The sequence below is a fragment of the Toxotes jaculatrix genome, chromosome 5 (assembly GCF_017976425.1).
Source record: "Toxotes jaculatrix isolate fToxJac2 chromosome 5, fToxJac2.pri, whole genome shotgun sequence".
NCBI classification, from domain to species: domain Eukaryota; kingdom Metazoa; phylum Chordata; class Actinopteri; family Toxotidae; genus Toxotes; species Toxotes jaculatrix.
The window spans coordinates 12,133,082-12,159,533 of NC_054398.1; the positions used below are offsets into that span (position 1 = coordinate 12,133,082).

The 26,452-nt window shown below is 41.5% G+C and overlaps 1 protein-coding gene and 1 non-coding gene across 2 annotated transcripts in view; one reads left to right on the forward strand and one right to left on the reverse strand.

Moving 5' to 3' along the window:
• Positions 1-26,452, forward strand: part of LOC121181892 (membrane-associated guanylate kinase, WW and PDZ domain-containing protein 2-like) — a 69,882-nt gene that overhangs the window by 1,213 nt on the left and 42,217 nt on the right. Inside the window, exon 2 of the mRNA XM_041038107.1 lies at positions 16,632-16,748. Within this exon, the coding sequence (XP_040894041.1) occupies positions 16,632-16,748 (117 nt within the window). The remainder of the gene's footprint in view (positions 1-16,631; positions 16,749-26,452) is intronic.
• On the reverse strand, positions 24,287-24,357 carry trnag-gcc. Its single transcript has one exon. It is a non-coding gene; the product is annotated as a tRNA-Gly (tRNA).

Below are 26,452 nucleotides of genomic sequence, written 5' to 3' on the forward strand. Positions count from 1 at the left end.
AATGTTTCGTAGCATAGCAGTGGATTTATGGAAACACTGTTGACTGAGTGACCTGCTTCTGTCAGCCAGTGTGAAAGCAGACAGGGCCTGTGTGAGAGTAGAACATTGGATTGAAGAAACAGCAGAGGAGATAGATATCATCACACCCTCTGAGGCCCAGTTTAAGTCCCAATAAGTAGCTGAAAGGGCTGTGTTCTCAGCCATGAAATGAGCATTACAGTGGCTTCTTTCTGGGACATGAGTAAAGCAAGAAATCAAACCAGTTTTTATTTTTGGACATTGCCGAGTTTGCTCACAGAGGATTTGTCTTCACGCAATCCTGACTGCTTGCTCTCAATCTCGGTGTTTCCATGGGTTGCGTCAATGTGATTGATTATTGAGTTAGAGCTGCTGACAGAGTAAGAGTCTGGGCCTGTAATGTGTAAGGGGTTAAATGCTAATGTGCATGTATCACAGACAGGTCTATTTCCCCCCTCCCTCTCTTATCCATTTAAACATGAGACTATCTGTTTATTGAACTACCCACCTCACACTGTTCTCCATCTGAATGTAGTCTTTGCCAAGAACGTCCTTGAGCACACTGCTGTTTGTGCCTTGCTTATTGTCCCCTTCACTATATATTTTCTGTTCTCATCCCCTCTGTCATTCTCTCTTGGCTGTCATATTACTATTTGACTTCCATCCAGTGGGGAGTGGAGTGTATTTATGGTAGTATGCTTGCAGACAGTTGCTGACACACTCACGGCCCGCTGAGGAATCATCTAGAAGCAGTCCAGTCTCTCGGCTCAGAGGCCACACACACGGCCAAATCAGAGATGGATGTCCTCTCTGGGCGCACAGTCATGTCTGACTGCCCATGCGAACATGCACACACTTACACATTTTAACAAGCTATTTTCGGGCAGGTAGAATGTAGAAACCCCCTTCTGTCCCTGAGGGGGTACAGCAGTGACAGCGAGGCCCAATGGGCCTCCATAGTGAGGTCACAGCCTGACTCTGCCCTGGCCTGTTTCATCTACTCTGATTGCAATTTTCAGGAAACACACACTGCATAAAGGCAGGTGTGCCCATACCCAAACAAATAGGACAGGACGCTGCTTGGTAAATATGGGAATATTATGTACTTTTACTGTAACGTGTTTTATTTGTGGTGCTCCTGCATTCACAACCCAGTTCTGGGCCAGTTTATAGACTGAGCCGTGAACACAGAAGGTGTCGTTTTTTACAGGTCCTGTGTTGGCAAGTTTTCTTGCACTTCAGAACATGCAGGTGCGAGTTGTGTATCAAGTCACCTTCTAACAGCGCCTGTGGACTTCTTGTTCTAAATGGCTAGCTGTTAAAGCAATTAATATCTCAGTCAGTCATGGAACATTGTTTTATTTTGCAAAGAAACTGGCTTGTGTGTGTGTGTGTGTGTGTGTGTGTGTGTGTGTGTGTGTGTGTGTGTGTGTGTGTAAGTGCTTCAAGTGCATTGTTTCTCTGTCATATAAATAGATGTGTTGTAAATTTATCTTGACTATTTGCAGTCTATCAGCATAACACCAAACTTCACCAGAGCATCAGAACAAAAAGATTTCTACATTTATGTAAGATGAACATTGTTAAATCCCACAGGGAGAAATTCTCATTGTTACGGCAGCGGCAAGATATAGGTGAGGGTAGGTATTGTGCATAGTTAAGAGAGAGACAATATTTATCATTGTGTATTTACACAACGTGTAATATTGAACATCGTTTACATGAATAATGTTGCACATTGTTTGCGTGAAGTCAGGCAGAGGTGAGAAAAAAGTTGCATGTTTTACAAAGAAACATTGCTCATATTACTATCCACTGGTGTTTGAGGAGTGTATGGTGGGTTGTTGGGAAGTGATATGTAAGTAATACTCTGCATCATTTACAATAAGGCTTTTAGGTTTTTTTTCAGAGCTATTAAATTAATTTTGAATGGCAGACACTTTGACATGTCACACCATGTATAAATAATAAAAGGAATGATGGCTGAATTCCATTTAGCTGCTTCAGTTTCAGGATCCTGGTACTGTGCATGCTGCCTCACTGTCACACTGTCATGGCTCACTGGGGCACTTTAATATAACAGAGCCATGCTTAATGTTATTAGTAAGACCTGTGCTTTACTTATTTTCTGCCAGCAGAAGCTTTATTGAAAGGATTGCTTTTGAACTTGAATGTTAAGAATTCTTCTAAATACATTTGTAACTTAAAAAAAAAACAGTTGTGGATTTTGTTTTGAATTCTGGTCTGTAAAGGAGTTATTGGCTGCGTCCATCTGTACGTAATTATGTGATAACATCTTTAGTCTGTGCTCATCTTTTCATCAACACCAAGCAGGAGTGAGGTGCAAACGGCTGTTCGGCTCAGTAAGACAGATTTATAAAAGTGAGCTGAGAGGTGTTAGAACAGTATGGAGAGGAGAGAAGTGTGAATGTGTGTGTGTGTGTGTATGTGTATGTGTGTGTGTGTGTGTGTGTGTGTGTGTGTGTGTGAGAGAGAGAGAGAGAGAGAGAGAGAGAGAGGAAAAGAGGTGGAGTTTTAAGAGAATAGTATGTTGAAGGTGTAAGAACACACTTTGTGAGACAGAAAATGCAGTCTTGTGATTTTTTTTGTCAGATTATCTTTGGCAGATTCTTCATTTTAAAAAATTAAAATAAATAGATTTTCTAAAGCGCTTTTTTCTATAAGTATGTCATGTCTTCATTGTGCCAACAGTCCTAATGGCTAAAGCACAATGGACAAATTATTAAAGTGGTAGCCTTGTCTTTGTCTTTTCTTTCTAGCTAGTTGAGCAAAATAGCTACAGATTTCAGTTTACAGGACATAATTTTCATTATAATTTATGGGTTTGTCAATTCCAGTTCAGTGCATCTTATCAGTTAGGTTTTCCTGTTTATTCACAGTTGTTTGTAAATTAAATAAATTCATAAAATATGTATCCACCTCTAAATAGCCCAGCTCTCTTTGTAGTTGCCTTAATTGGCATTAATCTTTTGTGATAAATAGCTGTGGAGCAAATACAGTGATATAAATAATATTACTGTCAGCTATTTTTGGAGTTTTATTTTTTTCATTCAGATTATATTAGGGCCATCATCCCAGGCTCAATCCACAACAAATGTTGCTCTGATTTACATAACAATAAACAGAATATTAGAAATGCTCCTACCTGAATGTACTTAGCTCTGGATAAGAAATGTAGACTTAAAGTCACAAACATGTAACCACTTGCTGATATTGCCTGTTCTGAAATGTAATTTTCTACTTTCCAAATTGTGTTTTTTGCCTCTAGAGAGGAGTGTGAAGGAGGAAGACCCCAGGATGTTTTCATCCACTCAGGTAGCCTGGAAACCAGACCAATCAGCAAGCTCATGTTTATTCGCCGTTCGCAAATATGAATTGGTCTGGCGATGCCAGGGTACCACTCGGGGTTATGGGAACAATATTGAATTCAAAATGTTAACATGCCCTTTAACATCTAAGTGGAGCACAACCAGCCTCCATCCCACTGTGTTGCAGCTCTCGGCCACAGCATATATAGGGCAGTCCAGGCCAGGGAGCAAGCCACTACTAATGAACCTGTAAACAGGAACTCAGCAGTGGACTTTAACCACTTCATCTGAAATATAAAAATTTCTCTTAAACTGTAACTTTCTGTCAGTCCATTTGATTATGACCTGTTTTGTGAAATTTGCCAAGTGACATGTCAAGTTTTCCATTCTCATACAGCACATAGGTAACAGTGATAATGGTGGCAGATTTACAACTAAATTCTTCCAGAAAATTTCCTGAGAGTGTCTGAATTTTTTTTTGAATGGGAGGTGAGAAGGCCATTTGGTATAGGTCTGGAGAGTCTCAGAAAAGTTTCATTTATTATGGAATTCAGCCATCATTCAAATGCACCATTTATGTCAGATTGGACTTCAGAAAAGGAGGAGTGTCCTCACTGTCCATGTGAAGCTGGACAGCTGTGTGACAGTGTGAAGTAGTTGTGTACAATTAGCATGTTACTGTCTTTACGATCAAGACCTTTGCAAATTGTTTGAAGATGTCATCGGTTCTGACTCGGCTGTCCGAGTCCTGCCAGTCCTCTTGATGTGGGTACGGTATGGAGGGACAGATGGAGCAGAGGGAGAGAAGGTGACCTTCTTCTGCTCTCTTGTCGCTTTGTTGATGAGAAGCTTGAAGAATCAGTGCATAACATCCTGTCTGCTCTGTTGGTATTAATAACTCACCAAGAGATGAGTTCTGTCAGAGGCGGAGGATGATTTTATTGAGGCTAGAAGCTGCTGGAGATCGGCTCAGAGGATCAAACTCGAGCTCAGCCAGCCAATGACCAAATATCTAACTGGTCCAGTTAAGTGAATTAGGTCAATGTAATTCTCCTCACCATGGACACACTGCATGGGACAATCTGGGACTGTGCTGCTGCATGTGTTTGTGAAATGTATTTAGAAGGAGTTTGTGTTCACAAGACATGACTGGAAGGAGGTTTTGTCAAAGCATTTTTGCTTAAACGTCAGTATCCCTATTCAAATGATACCAATGCCATTACTGATTTTGCTTATCGGTCTGATTCTTTATTGATTCCGTATTCAAGTGTGGAAAAAAAAGTAGGCATACACAGGTTTCCAGCATCAAGGCAACTGTTTTATTATCTCTTATGATTATTAATGATGTTTGTGAGTGTTTGTGTGTTTGTGTGCATATGCGCATTATGCTGAGAAAGAATGAATGCAAGTATATGCAGGCATATATTTCTAGTGGGAGCAATAAGAAATATGATTTTTAAATTTAACTAATTGCATTAAATTCTTATTTTTATCAATAAGAAATATCAATAACAGTAATTCTTTTGGCTAGAACATTCACATTACATTCACATTACATTCATTATTTTTGACTTCCTTCCTGCTCTGTGCCAAAGTTTTTGCACCACATCATGCCATCAGTGCTGAGCCAGCAGAAATTACAAGCTGACTTTTGTCACTGCATTTAACACTGGAAATATGGTTTTCACAAGGTTTATGTGTAGAAACCATTTTTTTTCTTATGCGTTCATGTTTATTTGTATTTACACCTCCAACCACTTGGTGGAGCGTCCTTATTTTGAGGTGACTAATAGAGACTTACTTTGTGAAAGAAGCATGTGGTTTTTGACTGTCTGTGTTTGCACAAAGCAATTCAGGATCCCCTTGCCATTGCAACAGTGGCGGACACTAGTTCAGATGTGTGACTATGGCTCCAAAGTGTTTTGCACACAAAAGTCACTACTACAGGCCTTATTTTCCCTTTTTAGTCTGCAAGTGGGAGTGTTCAGTGATCGACACAACCGTCTCTCAAATCCAGAGATGGGGGCAATTGGGACTTCTGGTTCATCGCGACTGCTGCATCCACCTGTAGTGAAAGTTATTCAGTGTGGCTTTGTACGTCTGTGTGCGTTCCACCTGCTGGCGCACACACACAGAGACAGACAAACTCAAAATATAACACAGAGGTCTGCTTTCAAAATGATATGCACTGTGTGTTTCTGTCTTTCTGAGTGCAACTGGGCACCAGGTCTGTGCTGAAACAAGAATCCAACCTCCCACTTTCACAGAATCATATCTTATTCAGTCAGGCATGGCAGCACAGAAGGCAGTGGATGGTTTTCATTCATTGACATAGTGTAGATTAGCCAGCAGCGCTAATCTGATAGCTTCGCTGTGGGCTTCAGATCTGAATGAGAAGGATTATAAAAGCTGGCGTCAGGAGCTGCTCCAGCTGCAGCACTGAAACTGGAAGATGGCTACCAACAATGTTCTGGGCTCTTCTGACTTTCTAAAGAGGCTCGCCATCATTTCTGAGCTGAATATCTTGGATTGGAGCCAACTTATATACACGGTATTATATACACTGAATGTACAAAACATGAAGGACATTGTCACGATACTGAGTTAAAGCCCTTTTTATACATTCACACCTCCACTGTCTCAAAATTCTCTAATTCATTTTCCTCTCTTTATCCATACATCACCCTCTGTTGTCATATCAAAATGAAGAGATAATGGATTCCACCTGAATCTGCCTCCTCATTGTACCTCATATAATGAGTGCTTTAGTGGAAATGCATCACTTCATGTAAGAGTGGAATTTAATTGCTGGATTGTCTAATGATGAACCTAAATTGCACTCCCGAACAAATCGTGTTCATTACGGCAGCAGGCTTCCTGTCTTACTGGAAGAAATCTCAGTTGATGTGTTTTAGTGCTTCATTTGCATTAGGGATCATTTCACCACTGCAGTGAATGCTTCCTACCAGTGGAGGGCAGTAGCTGTCTAATCATTTAGTAGCCTTCAGAAGGCCTGAAGCAGCTCCCCTCTCTGTTTCTTCTGTAACAGGAAATTAATGGTCCAGTTCAGTTTGAACTTAAGTGGTGATGGTGCTGTTTACGCACCAGTCCAATCTTTTATATCATGGCTAAAGTTTAAACCTGCATATTGTTACCATCTGTAGTTGTATAGATTGTAATTGTATAAACTGTAGCTGATGTCACGACTGCATAGTTGTACTAAAGAAACTGCACTGTTTGAAACAGAGGTTTATAGATTATATCTGGAATGACCAACCTGTGTCCTCTGCTCATACCTACCCTAGATTTTAGATGTATTTTTATTTTTATATGTTTGTTACTTTAAAGTATTGACATGGTGTAAGTTTTCCACTTAAATGATTGCTTCTCTTAAATTATAAAAATGTCAGTGGTCCGGTGGGATCTGCCCATGTAGGTAGTTTTGATTTAAATTGCCAGAGATTCACATAATAGAGGTAAATAATAATTTGTTTGTGGTGCTCACAGCACAGAACAATAACATGAACAGAAAATTGTTTTCCCAGGGACAGTGTTCTGGATATTCTGGAAAATCCACAGAACAAACTGCTAACAGAAACTGTCTCTTTGTTAGAAATTAATTCCAACAAAAATGGCTCACATTATGTTCACTGAAGCAGGGACACTGTCTGAGAAAAACATTGCTGTTAAATGCACTGAATGCAAATTTTCAATGCTGTTCACACCCCGACATTATTCTGCTCATCTCAATTGTAAGAGGGTGAAGGCTGAAATCTTGGAGACAGATATCTCAAACCTTGGCAAATAAAACCAAAACTATCTGTCCAGCCAACTATAACTGGTAAGTAAATAAGAAAATATGATTTATTTATTTTTTAATTTGGGTGATGCGGTAATTTAATCCAACTTATTTTTTTATGTTCTGCCTTTTTTATTTACAGAGGTTGGCTCTTGCTTCTGAAAATAGTGCGCTAAGTTGAGACTGGCTGAAAGCAGTGATGTCCCTGTCCAAATCCAGGAGATAATTATCAGCAAAGTAGCAAGTAATTGTGTAACACTATTTAACAAACCACACTGGTACAGTACAGTGCTGCATGCTATTCAGCTATGTCTCAGTGCTTAACATTTATTGTTGGAATCAGCACATTGGACTTTTCTGGTGATAACAAAAATATTAGGAGCAATGTAAATGATGAAGGTCATAATGAAATGACAGTCACTGTGTCGATGAGTCGGAGAAAAATGTTCACTTTGTGAAGTGCTTGTACGTAGTTTTCCACCTGACTTGTTGGGATGTGAGTTATTGGGCCACTTTTCACTGACTTTATGTGCTGGGTGTGTATAATATGCTTGTTCATCTAGTCCGTCCTCACATGTAATGGAGAAAAGAAAGGAACCAGTCAGGTCAGTACAGTTGAGCAGAATTCAATTCATTTTGCTTTGGATTTAGCAGCATGAAGGACCCCTTAATCACTACAGACAGCATTTATTAGACTATCAGACCATAGCAGCCAAATGAAGCATTGAAGAAGAGAATCATTATGATGCTCAGAGGGCGGCCTTCTTTCAGCCACAGCCACAGTTATTAATTTTTTTGTATTGACTGGGAACACACCCATGCTGGTTTTAACCCCTCAGGTTATCGACCACTGCATCCCCAAAACCAATGAGTTTCTTATTACTCTGTTTTGCCTCGAAGGCTCCTTCATAGCTCTCTTCCTCTCTCTTTTTTCCCCATTATTGTTACTCAACTTCCCACTGCCACAGAAGAAAGGATGAAATATTTGAGCCTACAAACACCTTTACACGCTTCCTCATTCCTCTTTCCCTCTTCAAGTCTCTTAGTTGGTCTGTTGCTTTAATTCTCATTAAGATGCATCCTGCTTGTTGTTCCTGATAGAGTCTGAGGAGCGCTGCTTGAACTGGAGAGCGCAATCAGGAGAGACAAACATCTCCATGCAGCCACATTTAAAACAGGAGCCACCACGTACAAACAAATACGCATCTCCTCGGATCCATCTTTATTTATCTCATCAGTGTAGACGTGAGGTGAGGGGAGACGAGGAATTAATTTGCCCGCTGTGGGAGGAGTAGGACGGTACGAGGAATATTAGGTCTGACAATTCCTATAACCTCCCTCCTTTTATCTTGAAGTCTCATTTGTAGCATGGGCTTGTTTCTCTTTATAGTGACTCAGAGGTTGTAAATGTGCGTCTGGTCCTGATTACGGTGCTGCAGAGAAAGACATGGAGGAACATCATCATTAAGACTAGTCTGAGGATAGAGGGGGATCAATATTAAGACCTTTAGGAGAGAGTCTCTGTCATTTACTATTAATAATGGGCCCTGTCGCCTGCTGTAATAATGCCATTAGGAGTACTGGAAACAGATACTTCATCCATAGCTAAATGGCTGTCATATGTAGAAACTATCAGTACATTTACAGTTTAATTCACACACACACACACACACTCACACACACACACAGGCCTTCGGAGGCCAGCTCAAACTACCTGTGCCTAATTGGGGCTCTAAAACAAGAAAAAGTAGACTAGGTCAGATAAGGGTAGCCTTAACTGGACCACTGGAGAGGTGGATGAAGAGGCAAAAAGAGAGAAATTGGGCAACTGAAATGTCAGATGGGACAGAAGAGGAAGAGAGAGGAGAAATAAAGACCAAAAAGGATGGTTGGGAAAACAGAATAGTAGAAATGAGTGGGTAGAGGGGAAATGGAGAGAAAAAAAGGAGAAGACTTAAGGAGCAAGGTCTAAAGAAACTAATTTAACTTTTTTTCATCCAGAAGATGTTTTTTTTCCAGCCAGAATTTTTTTTGTGCTTAACATGCTCAATATAGAAAGAAAAAAAAACAAAAACAAAACACATATAGAAACATACATATACATAGTATATGTACTGTATATACGCCACGAACTTGCATAAAATAGAATTAAAGTAGAAAAAAATCAAAAAAAGTAGGTGCAAAGTATAAATGTCAAGTATAAATAAAGAATGAGCCAAGTAGAATTCTATTTAAATCATATATATGTTATGTAAATCACTCCCACATATGGCTGGTTTCATGCCTAATAGGTGTAAAGTTTGTCTTCTTAAGTTTATTTTGTTTTGTACCTTTTTATTTTGTTTTTCCCTTATTTTGAAAGTCAGACGTGATACAGGAAATGGACCGTGTTAAACGGTAACCGACGGTGAAGCTCGGATCGGAGTTAAACAAGGTAGTTTCTAAGTTAGCTTGTTATTAGTCAAGGTTAACTGTTACTTGTAGTCCGCTTTCAGGCTGGTTTGATGAGGTGCACGAAACACAAACAAACAAACAAATAGCACTTGACCATCAGTCAACACTTTCCTCTACTGGGCTGTAATCCTACAACATTATCAACAACCTGGCCTTCATGTTGCTTTTCACACAGTTTAGTTTCTGTCCTGCAACTGAAAAGTGAAACTTTTTTTCATCGTTCCCGTGTAAATCAGACATTTTGGCGTGTCATTGCAGGGAAAACACGGATGCAGATAATAACACTGATGATGGCCCTGTTCCAGCAATTATTGCAATGCAGTGCAGTGATTAGTTTTGTTATTAATTATACCTGTGTTTGACTTGAACCATTTTATGCTGTAACAAAAAAAGGTCTATTCAGCTTCAGTTCCACTCCATATTTTCCCTCAGGTCATATGAAAGAAACAGTAGGACTAAAAATAGAGAACGTGGACTGAGTTTGGGGTTTATGATAATACTCAATCAGGATGCAGCGGAGATATATTCCTGTTTTTACTTGCATGTGTGTGTGTGTGCTCCAGAGGTGCAGCTGTAGATACTGTATGCTGACTTCCACCCTGCAGTTTTGTACTCCTCTGTAACCTATGTGACCTATTGTGGGAGTGCGGGCAAGCTATTGATCACCAAGTCTTTCTCCAAGTTTTGCTCTCCATGACAACCACTCGGGTACAGCACCACTTCACCTCAGCTCTCCCTAGACGCCCCTGACCATCAGCTCAGATCTCGGCCTTTAACTGGCCAGACGACCTCTTGGTTTGCTCAGCTTGTGTGTCTGTGTTGCACAGATTCGATCTGTTGTGTGTTGTGGTGCATGTTCAGGTGTGTCTGTGCTTTAGTTAGGGGAAAGGAGGGAGTGTTGATGTGTGTGTCAAGAGAAAAAGTCAGGGATTGTGTGCAGAAAAGTTGTACATGAAGTAAGTTTTTGACCTTAAAAGTAATGAATGTCTACTTGACTTGCTGTTACTTTGCGTTTGTCTCACTGTTTCTCTTCTGTTTTTTTTTTTTTTTTTTGGATTGTGAGGTTATACTTGCATGTATGTGCGAACATGTTGCATTATGTTTGTGTGCGTGTGTGCATGTACAAGAGTCAGAGTTTGCAAGCCTGCATCAGTTCCTGAAGCATGACTGGAAGATTGTTTGCACTTAAGAGTTGAGCAGTTAAACTTTGTGAGGAGAGAGATTTATAGAATCGATGTGGTACGACTGTGCTTCCCTTCACTGTTGGCCTCCTGGGAGAGTGGGCATGTCAGACCTAATTATGTCTTCCCAAATCAAACAAAATGGCTCCTGTTGGTTTCTACATCTATCTGCTCCTCCCTCAAGCCTCGTGTTGGTGCACATACAAACAATGCAGTGTGTTCAGACCCACCTTGTTAGAAGACAGCACTACTCAGGAATATGTTCTGTACCAAACATTCACTGGGTTCTATCTTGTCAGATGTGAGGATTTGCCACTTTTCTGTGTTGTAAACTTGAATATCTTTGGGTTATGGACTTCTGGTTGGACACAGCAAGACATCTGAAGAGACCTGGGCATTTTCATTGATTTCTGACACTTTAGAGACTGCATGATTAATCGAGAAAGTAACTGGCAGATTAATTGGTAATGAAACGATTTATTAATATCTTAGAGGAAACTTGTCTTTTAGCCAGGTATTAAACACATCAGAAGTGCATTGATGACAACAAACCCAAATACAGTGCAGTAAAAGGCAAGATGAAATACAAGTGCGTATGTCTGAGTGTTAGAATTAAAAATCACGTCTACCTATGTTGAATAGAATAAAAGTAACTGACATAAAGAAGGAAAGACAAAAATAATGTCATTAAATTAGTATGAAGACCACAGGTAGATGTGTGGTAGGTGAGGCTGTGGTGAGCCTTGCATTACAGTTTTAATTAAAGGAATATTTACCTTCTCATCTTCCTCTGAACATATAGTTTGCATGCTGGTTAGCTCAGCCTCAGGCTAGATGCTGTTTCAAGGAAGATGGCTTATCAAGATAAGTGACAGGTGTTGGAGTGTGATCTTGACCTGCTGAGGGTGGTGAGGGCAGGATTAACAATTCAGTTAGCTGCCTCCTGGAGAAAGGTTGTATCATTATCAGGCCTGCCATATTCCAACTTTAATGTTCTTGTGCTGTAGTTTCACCCATGTAAATGCCTTTACAAAGATGGAAAGGTGAACAACACCCTCAAAGGTATTTATTATTTAAACAAGGAAAGAAAAAGTGAGGAAGATCTTTGGTCCTCACCTTAAAAAGGCATTAGTTTGGATTTTTAGGTTTGGCTTTAAAGTTAGATTTTTTTTTTTAGATTGGTTCTTTCAGGATGATATCTGTTAAGGTTAGTTTGTATATTATGTGTATTTTTGCAAGTCAGATAAATTTTGATAAGAGAATGATTGCACGCTAAGCTGTAATGATTCTGATTTATTACACAATTGTCAATACAACTATTGTATTAAATATCCAAATGTTACAGTCTCTAAAATGGAAATAAGGTCCAGATTTAGGGAACTGAATATGTGGTCACTGTGTAAGAGGTAAAGAGTCAGCTGCATTTCTTTTTATTTTAAAAAATGTGGGTGTGCAAGCACTATAGGCCGGGCTGCTAAGAGAGAGTCTGAAAACCACAGCAGCAGCAGTAAGTAACAGTGATGGAGTTCATGTCAGATCCACTTGTTGTTGTTTACAGTCATAATTGAAATCAACCTCAGGCTCTTAAGTGAAGTGTTGTAAATACCAGAACAAGCCTGTGGGCTTTGGGTTTGGTTGGTCTGGTAGTCATGCCACTGAGTGGAAGAACAGGAGTTCATTTTTACAGAGGCCATTACAGTTAAGATAAAATAGCAGTAGTGTTCTGAGTTGAGGAGAGTAACTAGAATCAGAAAAACTTTACTGATTACTCAAACTATGCTTCACATTTACTTACTAGGGTGTCCGAGCTACAAAGTAAATCTTCATAGTGCACTTTTTTCACTGGTTTTGGGAAAGAAGTGCATGTACTCTACCATTTTGCATTGCAATACTGTCAAACTGACCCTTCAGATCTACTGCCAGTTCAGGAATAGCTATTTTTAAGGCTGGACTTGTTCATTTCTTGGTGTGTTCTCATTTGAAATGGCAGATTTGTTTTTGGTAGTAAGACTTTATATTCTCCTACATTGCATTGTAGGATTAAAAAAAAAAAGCCAATCAACAAGGCTCTCAGAAATCTACTAATTTGGTGGTATTGTGGTGGTGCGACATTGCAGCTATGACGCATGTCACATAAACAGCAGTCCAGCCAGGGACCTCTGTGGCCTGTCATCTCGTTCTTTCTCTCCCCACATTATCTGTCTGCGTCTCGGCTATTCTCAGTTGAGTGCCAAAATACCCCCCCAAAATTAAAATGATTGTAGTATATTGGCATTGGCATTTGAGGTACACATTATTGTTGATTGTATTCCCATGTGAATACACTCAAATCAGTTAGGGTAGATATTTAGGATGAGAGGATTCGCTAAGAAACAAAGACCCAGTGTTGCTCACTAGCATACTGTAGTGCTGGTGTGTTAGGTAAACCAACAGCTGTGTAAACAAATCTGCTTCTTTTGTGTTGCTAAGCAACAAAGGCATTAGATTATGTTGTGTGTGCCACTATCGTTCCATACATCTCTCCCTGTAAAACTAATTTCTCGTTGGTTTCTTGTGGAAATGAAAAGCTGTACCACGTTAAACATACTAACCAGATGTGGCCTAATGCTCACTCCTGCCATGCAGAACCATCCACTGCCCAGATGCTTACACAGTTGTTTGTGCTGTACAGACTCAGCCCTCCACATTTGGATCCGAGCAGCATGCTAAACAGTCAGTGGGTGCACAGTTAACTCACCCAGCAGTAACAGAGCAGACATATACTACAAGATACTGAACATATAAATTCAACAGACAAGTCCATGGAGACCCACTGTGCCATCGCAGCGTGTTGATTAATAAGGTGGTGGCTGCTGGGAGAGTAGAGAGAGAGTGCGGCTCCACCAGTAACAGCAGTTTGTGTGCTGCAGGAGAGAATGTGGCGCAGACAGCTTAAATCGGCCACCTTGTTGAATTGTCATAACACAATTGTTTTTTGGGGTTTTTTTTCTTTCTTTAGATCAGTTGATGGGCAGGAGACTATGTGACCTGCATGGACTCATGTAATGCTTCACTGAGCAGAAGCTGCACTGATTGCAGTTTGCCTTGATGAGTTTGTGATTGATTGCGGCTGTCATCTTTTCTTCCCCTTGACGTGTTAGGTTTTTGGAAATCTATAAAACTCTCTCCCCCCCAGAATTTTTTCCTGCTTTGTTGGAGCAGCCATTCACAAAACAAGTTGAGTGAGATTTTTACATCATCAAGTTGAACTCTAAGGTTACAAAATTTGCTTAATTTGAACAGTTTGCACCAATAAAGCTTCTTTAAATATATATACATATACCTCTGCTTCACACTCAGTTGTGCCCTGAGCTAAGTTCTCATTTCATGTGTTGGTGTTTGTTTATTCCTTGTAATTAGAAGAAACCTTGCCCAAGTCTGCGCTCAAGGCGTCTTCACTGGCATCTGCAGCTGTGAGCTTATCAGCCTTCCATGTGCGTATGAGTGTGTGTAACCTCAGTGTGACATCTGCTGCTGCTGCTGCTGCGTTTCACAGTATTTCTCTCTAGTTGGTGACGTTTACACAAGGTCAAACAGGGAGAGCATCTGGTGGGCGAGACACACAGTATTTGAGGAATGTCAGGGAGCATCTGGGTGAACTCGCACACACACATATACACACACTCAGAAAGACAGAAACACATCCACAAATGCTTTCACGCACAAACATTTATTTCCTTATCCTCAGTCTCTTGCTTACACACACACACAGACACACACACACACTAACACAAACCACACAAGCACTCCAGTGCAGTAACAGCAGCGGCAGATAGGGGCTGCTGCAGGACTGTAGAAGCTGTCTGACCAATCCGCGGGCAGGTTGTTTGTAGCCCGGCTTCCCACTGGCACATCTCCTTCGCCTCTCTTTTCTCCCGACGGTCGTCGTCTCTCTCCATCTCTCCGTGTCTCTCACCGTCTCCCTTCCCCCTCATCCACGTCTTCTTTTCTGGGATTAAAATTGGCTGCGGCCGTGTGCGGTGTGTGTACTGGAGCAGTGGTTGAGAAGCAGAGGCAGGAGGGAGACAGTGAGGTTTCACCGAGGCGGCAGAAGATGTGCGGTGGTTGGATGCAAGGCTAGAGGACGCCTGAGAGGACAGGCTGTCTGTGGATATTTACCTGTGGATAAAGGACTGCTTTTATCAACATCTGGGGCAGCTGCTGATGAGGTGCCTGGATTGCGCTGCCCTTCTCTTAACTCTGTCTGTCTCTCCATTTCTGTCTGAACATGTCTTTGTGTGTGCTGGTGTGCATGTATAAATATGTGTGTATTGGTGTCTGTGCATGTCTAAGATATGGCCTATGTCTGAATACATATCTGAGTGATGTGATTTTTACCCATTTGAAAACTGCGACAGTCCTTATATTGTTAATCAAGATTTCATCCTATCCTCCTTTGTTTTCTGGCCCTCTCCTCTCCTCTTCTCTCCTCTCCTCTCCTCTCCTCTCCTCCTCTCCTCTCCTCTCCTCTCCTCTTGCTTTGCTGTTTGTGAGGCAATTCACAGTGCTTCACAGCCTCTCTAAAATGGTGTCAGTTTATATAAGATGTTATTCCAAAAGGATTCATTATTGCAGAACCACCGAGTCACCTGTGTCAGCAACATACATGCATGTAGCTGCAGAGTCTGTGCAGTGGGAGCCCATGTAAAGAATTTCCTCTCTGATGGTATGCTGCATGTTCTCTTTGACGGTAGGCACCGCATTAATCTCAATCGGTAGCCTGAACGCTGTCAAGTCGGTTTGGCGGGAGGTCACTAGAGTATGCATGAGTGAGACATGCTTGTCGTTTGTAAATGCATGGCATGTAACCTCATCCCTCCTGCTGCTGGATGTGATAGTCTTGCATACTGAATGTTGTGTGGAGAATAAGTTTTCCTCTCATCCTCCTGGGCTTCTCTGGGCCATTATTGTAAAGTGTGTGTGCACAGCACAGATATGTTGGCCTGCTCTTAGTCTTCTGCCTTGCCTATGTATGTCATTTATTTTATTGTGTTTCAGTTCAGTGATTTAATGAGAAGGAACACAGCTTGTGCAGCAAATAGAGACAGAGAGGCAAAGACAAGGTGGTGTGAGCTTCTGTCCTCTGTAGGCTTTTGTCACCCAACCTGCTGACACTGCACATTTTGCCCCAAGGGGATCACTGGTTTACACAATTATCATGATCTGTGTGTGTGTGTATGTGTGTGTGTGTATTAGTCATATGGTGTGAAAATCAGAGCAAGCTTTCAACCTGATTAAGCCACTTTGACCCTATATTAAACCACAAAATCATCACATTCTTTTCTTTAACACCTTTAACAAATAGTTTTTCCTTTTTACTTAAGGTTGTTAAAAATCATCTCCTCTCTCACTCTTCGCAGTCTGATAGTTGTGCTACGTTCTGTATCAGCTTGTTTCAGCTCTTTGTTGAAGCTATATAAAGTTTGCACTGAGAAAAATATTTAAACTCAGGATGAAGGAAATTTTTATAGCTGCACCTCTCCATCAAAATCCTCTGCATGATTTTCTACACACTTGCCCAAGACTCAGCGTGAGATATTTGGTATCTTTGGGAACTTTGGGATCTTCACCAGACTTTAAAAGTTCTGTGGGTTTGAGCAGTGTTTGGCTGCACAGCATGTGCTTGTATTGTAGCTTGTTCTTCCAGGGGAGTGAAATCCTTCTGGTTATTTCCAGCACAGTCACTAGCATCATGAATGATCTTGGAACAATATGAAGTATCTTGAAACAAAAGACCACTGAAATCTGCAGAGATCACTCCAACAAAATGGAAGCAAGCTGTAACCTCTCTCTTCCTGTGTTTGTGCTTAGGGGGAGTGGTTGACAAGGATTTGCGGCACTACCTCAACCTGCGCTTCTCCAAGGGCTCTGTGGACCACGACCACCAGCAGATCATCAGAGACAACCTCTACCTCCGCACCGTTCCCTGTGAGTCCACATCACCCTGGCTCTATCTCTCCTCTCTCCTTCCTTCTGGCATCTATCACTCCTTCATGCCTCTCTTTCATTCCTCTTTGATCTCTTCCTCTCCTCATTGTGTGCCTGTAATAGTCTTTTTCATTGTCTTTCTCTCTTTCTTGGATATCACTTTCTCCTCCCTCCTCCTCCCCCTCCTCCAGCTCTATTTCCTTCTTTCTCTGTTTTAGTTTTCCCTTCTCGCCCTCGGGACGTTGCCCTCGTATTTTTTCATCACACACACGCTCTTTCTTTCTGTCTCTCACCGTCTATCTCTCCTTCTTTTTCCCTCAATCGTCCGGCTGCCAAGCTCTCAGCCTGAGGTTTCCACGGCAACCACCCTCTTGTCTTTAGGCTTGCGTTGCTGTGACGCCCTACCCCCTTCAGCACACGCTCGACATGCACAACACACACTAATATACAAACACGTCATTCTATTGTATACATAAGGAAGATGTTTCTTTTTATCTGTCTGTGAGAAACTGTACATGCTGGACACACAAATCCTCAGACAGACACTTCATGGCTATGGGCTGCGTGTGGGTGTACGTGTCTATGCATGCATTGAGTTATCAGTGCGTGTGCCTGTTGCCTGTTGGGGCACGATGTCATTGCCATGATTGACATTGAGGGGATGTCGTCCGCAGCAGCTCCGCCTGCTGTCAATACACCGAGCAGCTTGTGAATCAGCTTCTCTGGAGACTGAAGCCACTCAGATGCTTGACTCTGCAGACTACACATGTCATTCCTTTCATGCAGCATGTGGATCAGTGCACTTTGATTTGATGTTTGTTGAAGGGCTTTGTAGTCGTCTGACATGTTCCGGCATCCTGTTAATAACTTGAGTCGTGCTGTGTAGGTGCTTTACACGTGAAGGTGGATGAGTTGAATCAGTCGGCCTTTTGGGCTGTTTGTGAAAAGACACATTCTGGTACAGAACCATGAGAAAACGAAGCTCTGATTTGACGTCAGTGATGGTTGTTTTTGCATCGACTGAGCACTTAAACTATACTAGATGTCCTCTGCCGGTGTGCCGAGCGTCTGACACAGAAGTGATTGTTTAATACGCTCCCACAGCTGCACAGTTCCTGAGACTCTCTCTCCCTCTTTTTCCTCTCCTCCCTCCCTCCCTCCTGTGGACTTCATCTCTTTGCTTTCACTCTCTGCTCTCCCACATTTTCCCCTGCCTCTCCCTCCTTCTCTGCCTCTTTGATTTCTTTTGGTCACCACCTCACTGTATCACATTTTCTCTCCCTTTCAATTTTAACTCCAGATGGCCCATCCTCCTTCTCCTTCCCTGTGCCTCTCCTGTTTTCTACCTTTCTCAGCCTGTTGGGTGTGTAATAGTGCAGCCAAGGCGGACTGACAGGGTGACAACCAGGGTGATGGGGACTGGCTAAGATTCAACACTGCAGGTCCTCGCACGCTTTCAGTCCTGTCGAGGCCGAAGGACGGCACAGGCCCCTTTTGGTAGCATGAACCATAGTTTTGTCACCACTTTTCAATTATAGCTGCCTCCCAGCCCTTTATGAGAATGGAAAGACAGTTATTCTGTGTGATGTGTGAGTGGTAATGACATCCCCATAATTAACTGCCTATCACTTAACAAAGCTGATGCAGTGTAATGAAGATTATAGAAATTCCAACTCATAGACCTCCTGCACAGCAGCTGAATCATACGCTGAATATTTGAATTTAATTTCCCCAAGTTTGTCTTAATCTCACCGACCTGATTTAATTTGTCGTTGGTCAGCAGGTCATCTGTACTTCGCATGAGGATATTTCATACACATTCGCTGCATGACTTCTTGGCAGTTTGAGACACATGGTAGCAGGCATTGCTCAACCATCACAGTGACACAGCATCAGACGGCTAAAAAACAGGCACGATGATCCCCAGCGCTGTGCTGCTCGTGCCCGGCAGGCTGTTTGTTGTTGTGGTTTGGAGCGTTACAAAATCAGTGTTTTTTTTTTCCCGTGTCTGCAGCGGTCTGACCATGCTGTCAGTGCGAGTCTGTCAGCTTGACAAGCAGACGCCACTCTGCATCACAACATGCTGTCACACTGAAGGACGTGGGAGGAGGTGTGTGAGAGTGTGTGTGTTCATACAGCTAGAAGGCTTACATGCTGACATCAATTCCTGCATCCCGTTACATCATTCAGCTCAAGGATTGGCTGTTCTTCCCCCAAAAAATAATGAATTGAATGTGATAATTTGCTGTCTGATATTAATAACTTTATGCACATGATGTATTGTTGCCTCCAGGCTGTCTTCTATGCGTGTCTTTGTCTTTGCTGTTTGTATGCGAATGTTTACCTATTTGCAGAGTTGTTTTCCACATGCTTTCACACTTCAGTAAGCTCACATGCCAAACACTAGCAGGACCGCCACTTTAAAAACCTTCACATACACATATCTTCACCAGAACAGGGACTAACACTTATTGCAGACTGTTAAAAAAAAAATCATGCAAGAATGAATCAATAGTTGCAAGAAGTGTCAAGCAGAAGAAAACCAAAAGGCAGAGAAAGAGAATATGGGAGGAATGTGGGGGAATAAAACTTGAGATAGTCATTACAGTTTACAGGTTGAAACATTTGATGAAATTGTCACTGTTTGAAAGTCTAACTAACTTCTCAAGCCTTTGAGATTATAAATTTGCGGCACCATTTCATTTCATTTACAGGGATCACTTGGCCACTTCACAAAGTGAGCCTGAGCGTCTGCCGGTGCACCTGCTGTTGAGGAGTCTAAGGAAGAGTTTTGGATGGGTTTGCTTTCTGCATGGGAACAATGTAAGTGGTGTTTGGATATGAGTGGAGCTAAGAGTGGGGGGGGGGGTTAAAGGAGTGAGAAAATCTGGAAAATATATAGGGACAAGCACAAAGGTGGGAGTAGAGTAAACAGAGAGAGAGAAGGGAGCGGAGATGATGGATGTGGACATGAGCAAAGAGCCTCAAGAAGATGGAAAAAGGGAAGAAGACAGGACAAGAGGTGGTAAAGAGGAGAACATGACCAGAGGAGAGATGGGAAGGGAAGAAGAGAGCGGACGGAGGATGGAAATTGAGAAGGTGAAGAGTCGATGCAAAGGGATGGGAAGAGGATGGAGGGATGAGCTGAGCAGAGACATGGGGAGTAGAAGGGCAGACGTGCACTGAATGGGGGTAGAAGGAGATATGAGGGAGCCTCGTAAGTCATTCCCCAGAGAACCATCTCCTCTTCTCCACTCTACTCGGAGGCATCAGTAAAAGGGTCTATAAATAGCTTCAACAGTGAGCAGCACGTTTCTCTACTCAGATAGCCTATAAATACATCAGCCTCTGTCACTTTGCATCCTCTGCTCTGGTCGCATGCTGCCCCGCAGCTCCACAGCCTCCAACAGGGAATCCTCCTCTACTACAGAGGAGGAGAAGATAAAGAAGCTGATGAGGAACATGACCAAGATGTTTAGGCTGGTGATGGTGATGGAGCTGATGGACGCCACTGATAGTGATAGCAGTAATGAAGATGGCTATCATGATGATGTGAGGAAATCTGTGGAAAATGACACCTCTTATCTGTGATGCGTGCAGAAGATTTGAATGCACAGTCCTGTTAACGCAGAATTTATGCAGTTGCTAACAAACATTTTTCATTGCCAAATTCCTGTACAAAATACTTCATACAGCTCTCTCTACCACCATGCAGCTCAACACAACTGCTCATTTCACACCCCCAGTGATCAAAAGCTACCAGAATGCTGTAAACATGTTAGTGTAAAGCATGTGAAGTGTTTCATTCCCGACAAAAACACAATCAAAACAAGAGCTCAGTCAACAGGTAGCATTACACACTCTACTGCATGTAAATACCGTGGAAGAAGTAAATCAGTTTTGATAAATAAGAGGTATAGATTGTTATATTTTTCAACCATATTTGCTTTACAAAAAGAATACTATATGTGTGCTTTATATGCCAGAAATACTACAGTACATTTAGCAGTTAAAAGTAACACGCTGATACAGGAAAAAAAAATTCTAGTTTATGGCAACAACTAATAATTACAAAAAATATATATACTTAATACAATACATGTAGGTCACGGTTTCACATGTGTGTCACTTTGACATAAGTTTTTACACATCACTCTATGTACGTCATCTTTTTCTAGCAGACAGTCTCTTTTTCTGCCAGATGTATAGCTTAAAAATTCAATTTCCTGCTGGGTCCATCTTCCACAAAATGATTCCCCTTTTTATTGATAGTGAAGAAAATTAATGTCCCTTTACACCTGAAAAAAATTTCATCTAGAATCTGCTGTGACTGGTCAATCTACAATCAGCAGTTTGTCTCTGTGATAACTAGAGACTTTTCTCATTTCTTCACGGTGCTCTGTCTAAACATGGTATTACTTACCAGATGTGGCTCACTGGAATTTAACGTGTTAACATGTGAAACGTGAGTGAATCCGTTTGGAGTATGTAAAAATTTGCAAATTAGTTTGTAGAAAAGCACATCCGTAGAGAGCTGTTGTGCTGCCGAGTGAATTTCTTTTAAGAATTACAAATATAAAAGCAGTCACCAGTCAGTTATTTCAAAACAAAGGAACACAAGTAGTTTTTTTTTAACAATAATAGATTTAAAATTCATTATGCTATTGAGAATGTGCAGTCAGATGGACATTTAGGATTGTGACGTCCCTCCGCCTGCTGCTTGTATGGTTGGTTAGCTTCCTGGTTCAGGAGAGTACAGAGTAGGGAAGGACATCAGGAAACGGCTGACACCCGAGTAAATAGGGCCCCAGCCTATTAAATAACTTGGTCTCTTATCTCTCTGGCTTCTCTTCCTCTCAGCCCTACACCAGCCAGTTTGTATAAGATTTTGTGTTTTTGTTTGCACCCAGCACACTGTACTGATTAACATAATTATTTTAATTTTATTTTTTTCATCTTAAGTTTAAAATAAATTAAATTTGTTTAAACATTATCGATGTCTGGTTACCATTTTTGTCACTGACTTTGGGCCAGTTTGTGACGCTATAAATAGAAAGGGACTAAATCTCCACCTTCAAACAAACACTTAGGCGATTCCTCTGTAATGATTTCCTCAGTGAAGGAAGCTGTCACTGCAGTGAGCTACCAAATTCTCCCACCTCCATCTGTGTTTGATTTTTAATTTGACTGGATGAAGAAAAGTATGTGATTGTTGCATCCAAAAATTTGTTCTGAAATGGAACCAAGAATATAGGTTCCGTTTTTGGTTGTTTTTGTAGTTGGAACGTATTCGTTTTAGTTACCGGTTGCTGATTTCTGTTTATAGATGGCCCATTGATTTATCTATGCTTACTCTCATGGATGTAAGGGGGCCTTAACCCTAATTTGGTACTGTGACTGACGATGATAAGGCAAAGAGGAAGGAAGAGGAGTGGTGTCAACTATTTGAGGATGTTTGTTATGAATATAATGGTGAAGTTGGCTGAGGTGGTAAACATAAATTAAATTTCTCGTGTATGTTTCAGTGGAAGATTCAACGTATATCTGTGTGCACAAAAACACTGAATGTACATGTACGCATGTAGTTTTTACACTGTTGCATTGATTATTCTATTTGTGTGTCGAGATTTAATAGCCTGAGCTGATAAATGAATAATGGGGGTGTTGCACACCATTCTATGTCGACGTTGTGTGTGCTTTCCTCTATATGTGTGAGAGAGAGAGAAATACATCATCCCCCAGGGACTCTCTCCTTAAAAGGGTGATTTGCCTGCTCGCTTGCTCTTGTTAAAGGGCTGGCTGACATGCTTTGATGTGGTTCTGTGCTCCCTGCAGTTTGATTGGCACACTGGATTAATGTTGTTCCACAGATGAAAGAAACTGCGAGGGAACGATATGAATTTTATGAAATGAAAATAGCAAATATTGAACATGATTAATGAATTGGTTATGTTTGCAAAGTACTTTCCGTGTTAATCTCTGGACAGGTGTCATCTCATCTCTTTTTCCTCTCCTCGGTATGATCCTCTCACTCAGCAGCTAATCACAAAATGAGGTTCTTCTGAAGCCTACTCTGTTTGTGTTCCTGTCTCTAGTTTTACCTCTCCACCACCTCACCCTCCTCACCCCATGTCTCTGTCTGTGCTTCTTCTAAGATCAGAGTAATGTGCAGTAATGAGCCAGGTGCTCAGTGAGCAGTTCATCCTGTGATGGTCAGTGAGCGCTGACACCTCAGAGACCTCGACTGTATACTCTGGTCAGTCTTTACCTCACCACACAAACACATACGCGCACACAGCTGCACACACTGCATACCAGTGTGTGTATCTGTGTGTGTGCATCATCATGACCCGCACTGTCGTCCTGTGTCAGTCAGCACTGCAGACTAATAAAGGTGCTTTTCAGCCTATCAGGGCTGATTTCCATCACCACAGGAAACACCTCAGTACAGGGGTAATTTCTCAATGTCACCCAGGCACCAGCTCCGCCAGACACTGATCACTGAGCAACACAGACGTCTTCGCAGCCTCTAGTGGACCCGACAGACAGATACTTTATGGGAGGAACTCTTGACAAGATACAATTTTTTTTTTTTTTTTATACACCAGGTTTCATTTCTGTTGAGGTGTTTTACTGAATGTTGCCTCCCATTCATTAATCACTTCTTTTAGTTTTTACTCATATTTTATTGCTCATATTTTTACTCGTACTTTGCTTCAGTTGTTTCATTATTTTGATGGAGTCATTTAAAGGTCCATAAGCAGGTTGTGATGGAAAGCTCAAATACACAGAACACACAGAACATACCAACTATGTCACGTTGAACTCAGTGGAAAAAGAGATAAAATTGTACAGTATATAAGTCATGTAGAGAAATGGAAAATTGGTGTTTATTTCAAGAGGAATACTGAGATTCAAGTAGGCTGGTTCAATTTACACCGGTTTACTCAGAGAGAGAACTTCAGCACAGCTGCTACCATTTTTAAGGTTTTCAATGCCAAGACCAGAACACATTGTCAATGTCCAATTGCAAACAGTTTTCTACATAATCCTTTTTCATGAAAGAAAATAAGACAAACTTCTCAGATTCACCTTGTGTGATGCTGTCTTAACACAAATAGCAGAATAACTTTGTCGTAGTAAGTAAGGAATTCACAAAAACATGATTTAAATTAGAATAGAATGAAATTAAATATCTTTACTGTCACTGCATAAGTACAGCTGCAAAAAAGGCAACAAGGTTAAGTTTGAAAGTACTTGATGCTGTAAAAAACAGTAAATAACGGAAAAAAAATAGAACAACAAATGAGATAAAATGACAGCAAATGAGATAAGATAAGATTTACCTTTATTAGTCCCACAATGGGGAAATTGCATCTGTCACAACAGCAAACAGACAGATTCGGGCACCCAGAATATACAAAAAAATAAAAAATATAAAGACTTATAAGATCTACCGTAGAAAATAGATACTATAAACCAAATGGCAATACACACAGTGTGAGCAGTATATACAACATTGAAACAAAAACTTGTGTTGCATTGGCCGGGAATCGAACCCGGGCCTCCCGCGTGGCAGGCGAGAATTCTACCACTGAACCACCAATGCTTGCATGAATAGTTTAAAATATGGAGTGAGAGAGAGTTGCTGCATCTGGATGTGCCACTGTCTTCTTGCTTTTATTTAGCTTTTTAGGCTACATTGGAACAAAGTAGGACTGAAATAGTTCTTTTCAATGTCAATTCATATTTTGATTGTTTTTCTAAATATTTGTTGAAGAGTTTTGTCAGTAAAATCTAAGAAAACTGTGAAAAATGTCCATCACAATGTCCCAGCCTTAAATTGTTTATTTTGTGTGATCAAATGTTCAAAGCCCATCCTGTACAGACAAAAGTGCCAAATAGTCACATTTTGAAAAGCTGGAATCAGTACATGTTTGATGTTTTAATTGGTTGGTAAATGACTGAAATGATTATAACTGGTCAGCCTATAAAGCTTTGAACCTCTCTTATTGTGAGCACACTGGAAGATAGTGTGTCTTACCACATCCATCTATCCGTCCATTACCTATACTCACTTATCCTTGAGGGTTCCAGGGGGGTGCTGGAGCTAGTCCCAGCTGACAGTGGGCGAGAGGCGGTATGTACCCTGGACAGGTTTCCAGGGCTGACACAGAGACGAACAACCATTCATGCTGCCATTCACTTCTGCAGGCAATTTAGAGCTGCCAATTAACCTAATGTGCATAATCCAGAACCTTCTTGCTGTGCGGTGACAGTGCTAACCACTGTACCGCTGTTCCACCTTACAACAGTCTGCCTTTAACTCTAAAGTTTGTTTGTATCTGTAACAGAGTGAGCTGCCCAATCTCACATCCGTCCTACACACTATCCTCACTGCTGACTGCAACTAGGCTAAATCTGTGGGGGCAGAGCATCTTCCAGCCCCAAGAGAGATTTACACTGGAGAGGTGACATCCAAGTCTCCCAGTCCTCCCTGTCTTCAGCCGCCACTGGAGTCAAACCTGTCCGCTTAAACGCCAGCTGAATTACTCTGAGGTAACCAGGTGTGAGCTCTCCGTGGCCAAGCTGTGACAGTAATTGATTGATGAAGTGCGAGGCAGCAAGAATCGCAGACCTGCAGCTCCGCAGAGCGAAAGGGCTTGATTTGAAGACCTCCGAGACTGTAACAAGTGAAATGGCTGTTTACGTAGAACGACTGAGTGTCATATCTGACATAAATATTATTTTTGTAAAGCTAATGTAGATGTTGCGGCTTGTTACCATGGCAAGACTGTGTTGCCAGGCGCTGACGTGTTGTCGTGGTAGCAGACGCTCCTGTCAGAGTGTTGCCATGTTGCGTCGCTGCATCTGTAGCCTGGGCTTTGTAGTGTAAATAAGGATGCCTGTGTGTGTGCTCGATCATACCTCTCCTATAGACCTGCTGTCACACTTCACATCTGCGAACGGAGAAGAAGGAAAAGGAGGAGGAGGGGTGAACAGTGAGAGTGAATGAGAAGAGAGACCAAAGTGCGAGACAGGGCTTGAAGGAGAGAAAAGAAAAGAGGAGGATAACGAGGGGAAGAGGGAGCGGATTAAAAAAGCCAGAGAGAGCGAGAGAGTAATGGGGACAGAGGGTACCAACAGAGAAACAAATGGATGGAAAAATGAGGTAAATTGGAAATGAGAGGAATGAGAGAAAGAGAAGGGATAATGGAGGAGAGCAATTTGAAAAGACAACACAATAAGATAGATAGGTGTGAGATTGAGACAGTAAATGAGTAAGAAGGCAGCAGTGGATGTGTGTGTGTGTAGAGAGCAACAGTCTTCACATTCCTCTCTGCTCTCATGCTGTTGTGGTGCTCTGCTCACTCTGTGTTGAAAAGGATTCTGGGTAAACAAGTTCAGGGTTTTGAGGGCAGTGTCTTGGTATTTTGTGTGTGTGTGTGTGTGTGTGTGTGGTACAGTTGCAGGATTGTATCTTAAAATCCAATATGTTCCCTTTGTATTCCCACTTGGGTTGCTTCAAAATTAGATAAGATTTTTTTATGGCTTCGCAATTAGATTGAATTGAAATGTTAATGCTTCATTTTATACACTTTTTTGTGAAACACTGAAAATAGTTAGAACCCTTGGGATCTTTGCTAGTATTAAGGAAAGGTTTGCTCTCAGCTGCACAACATGCTCATGTAGGATTGAGGAGG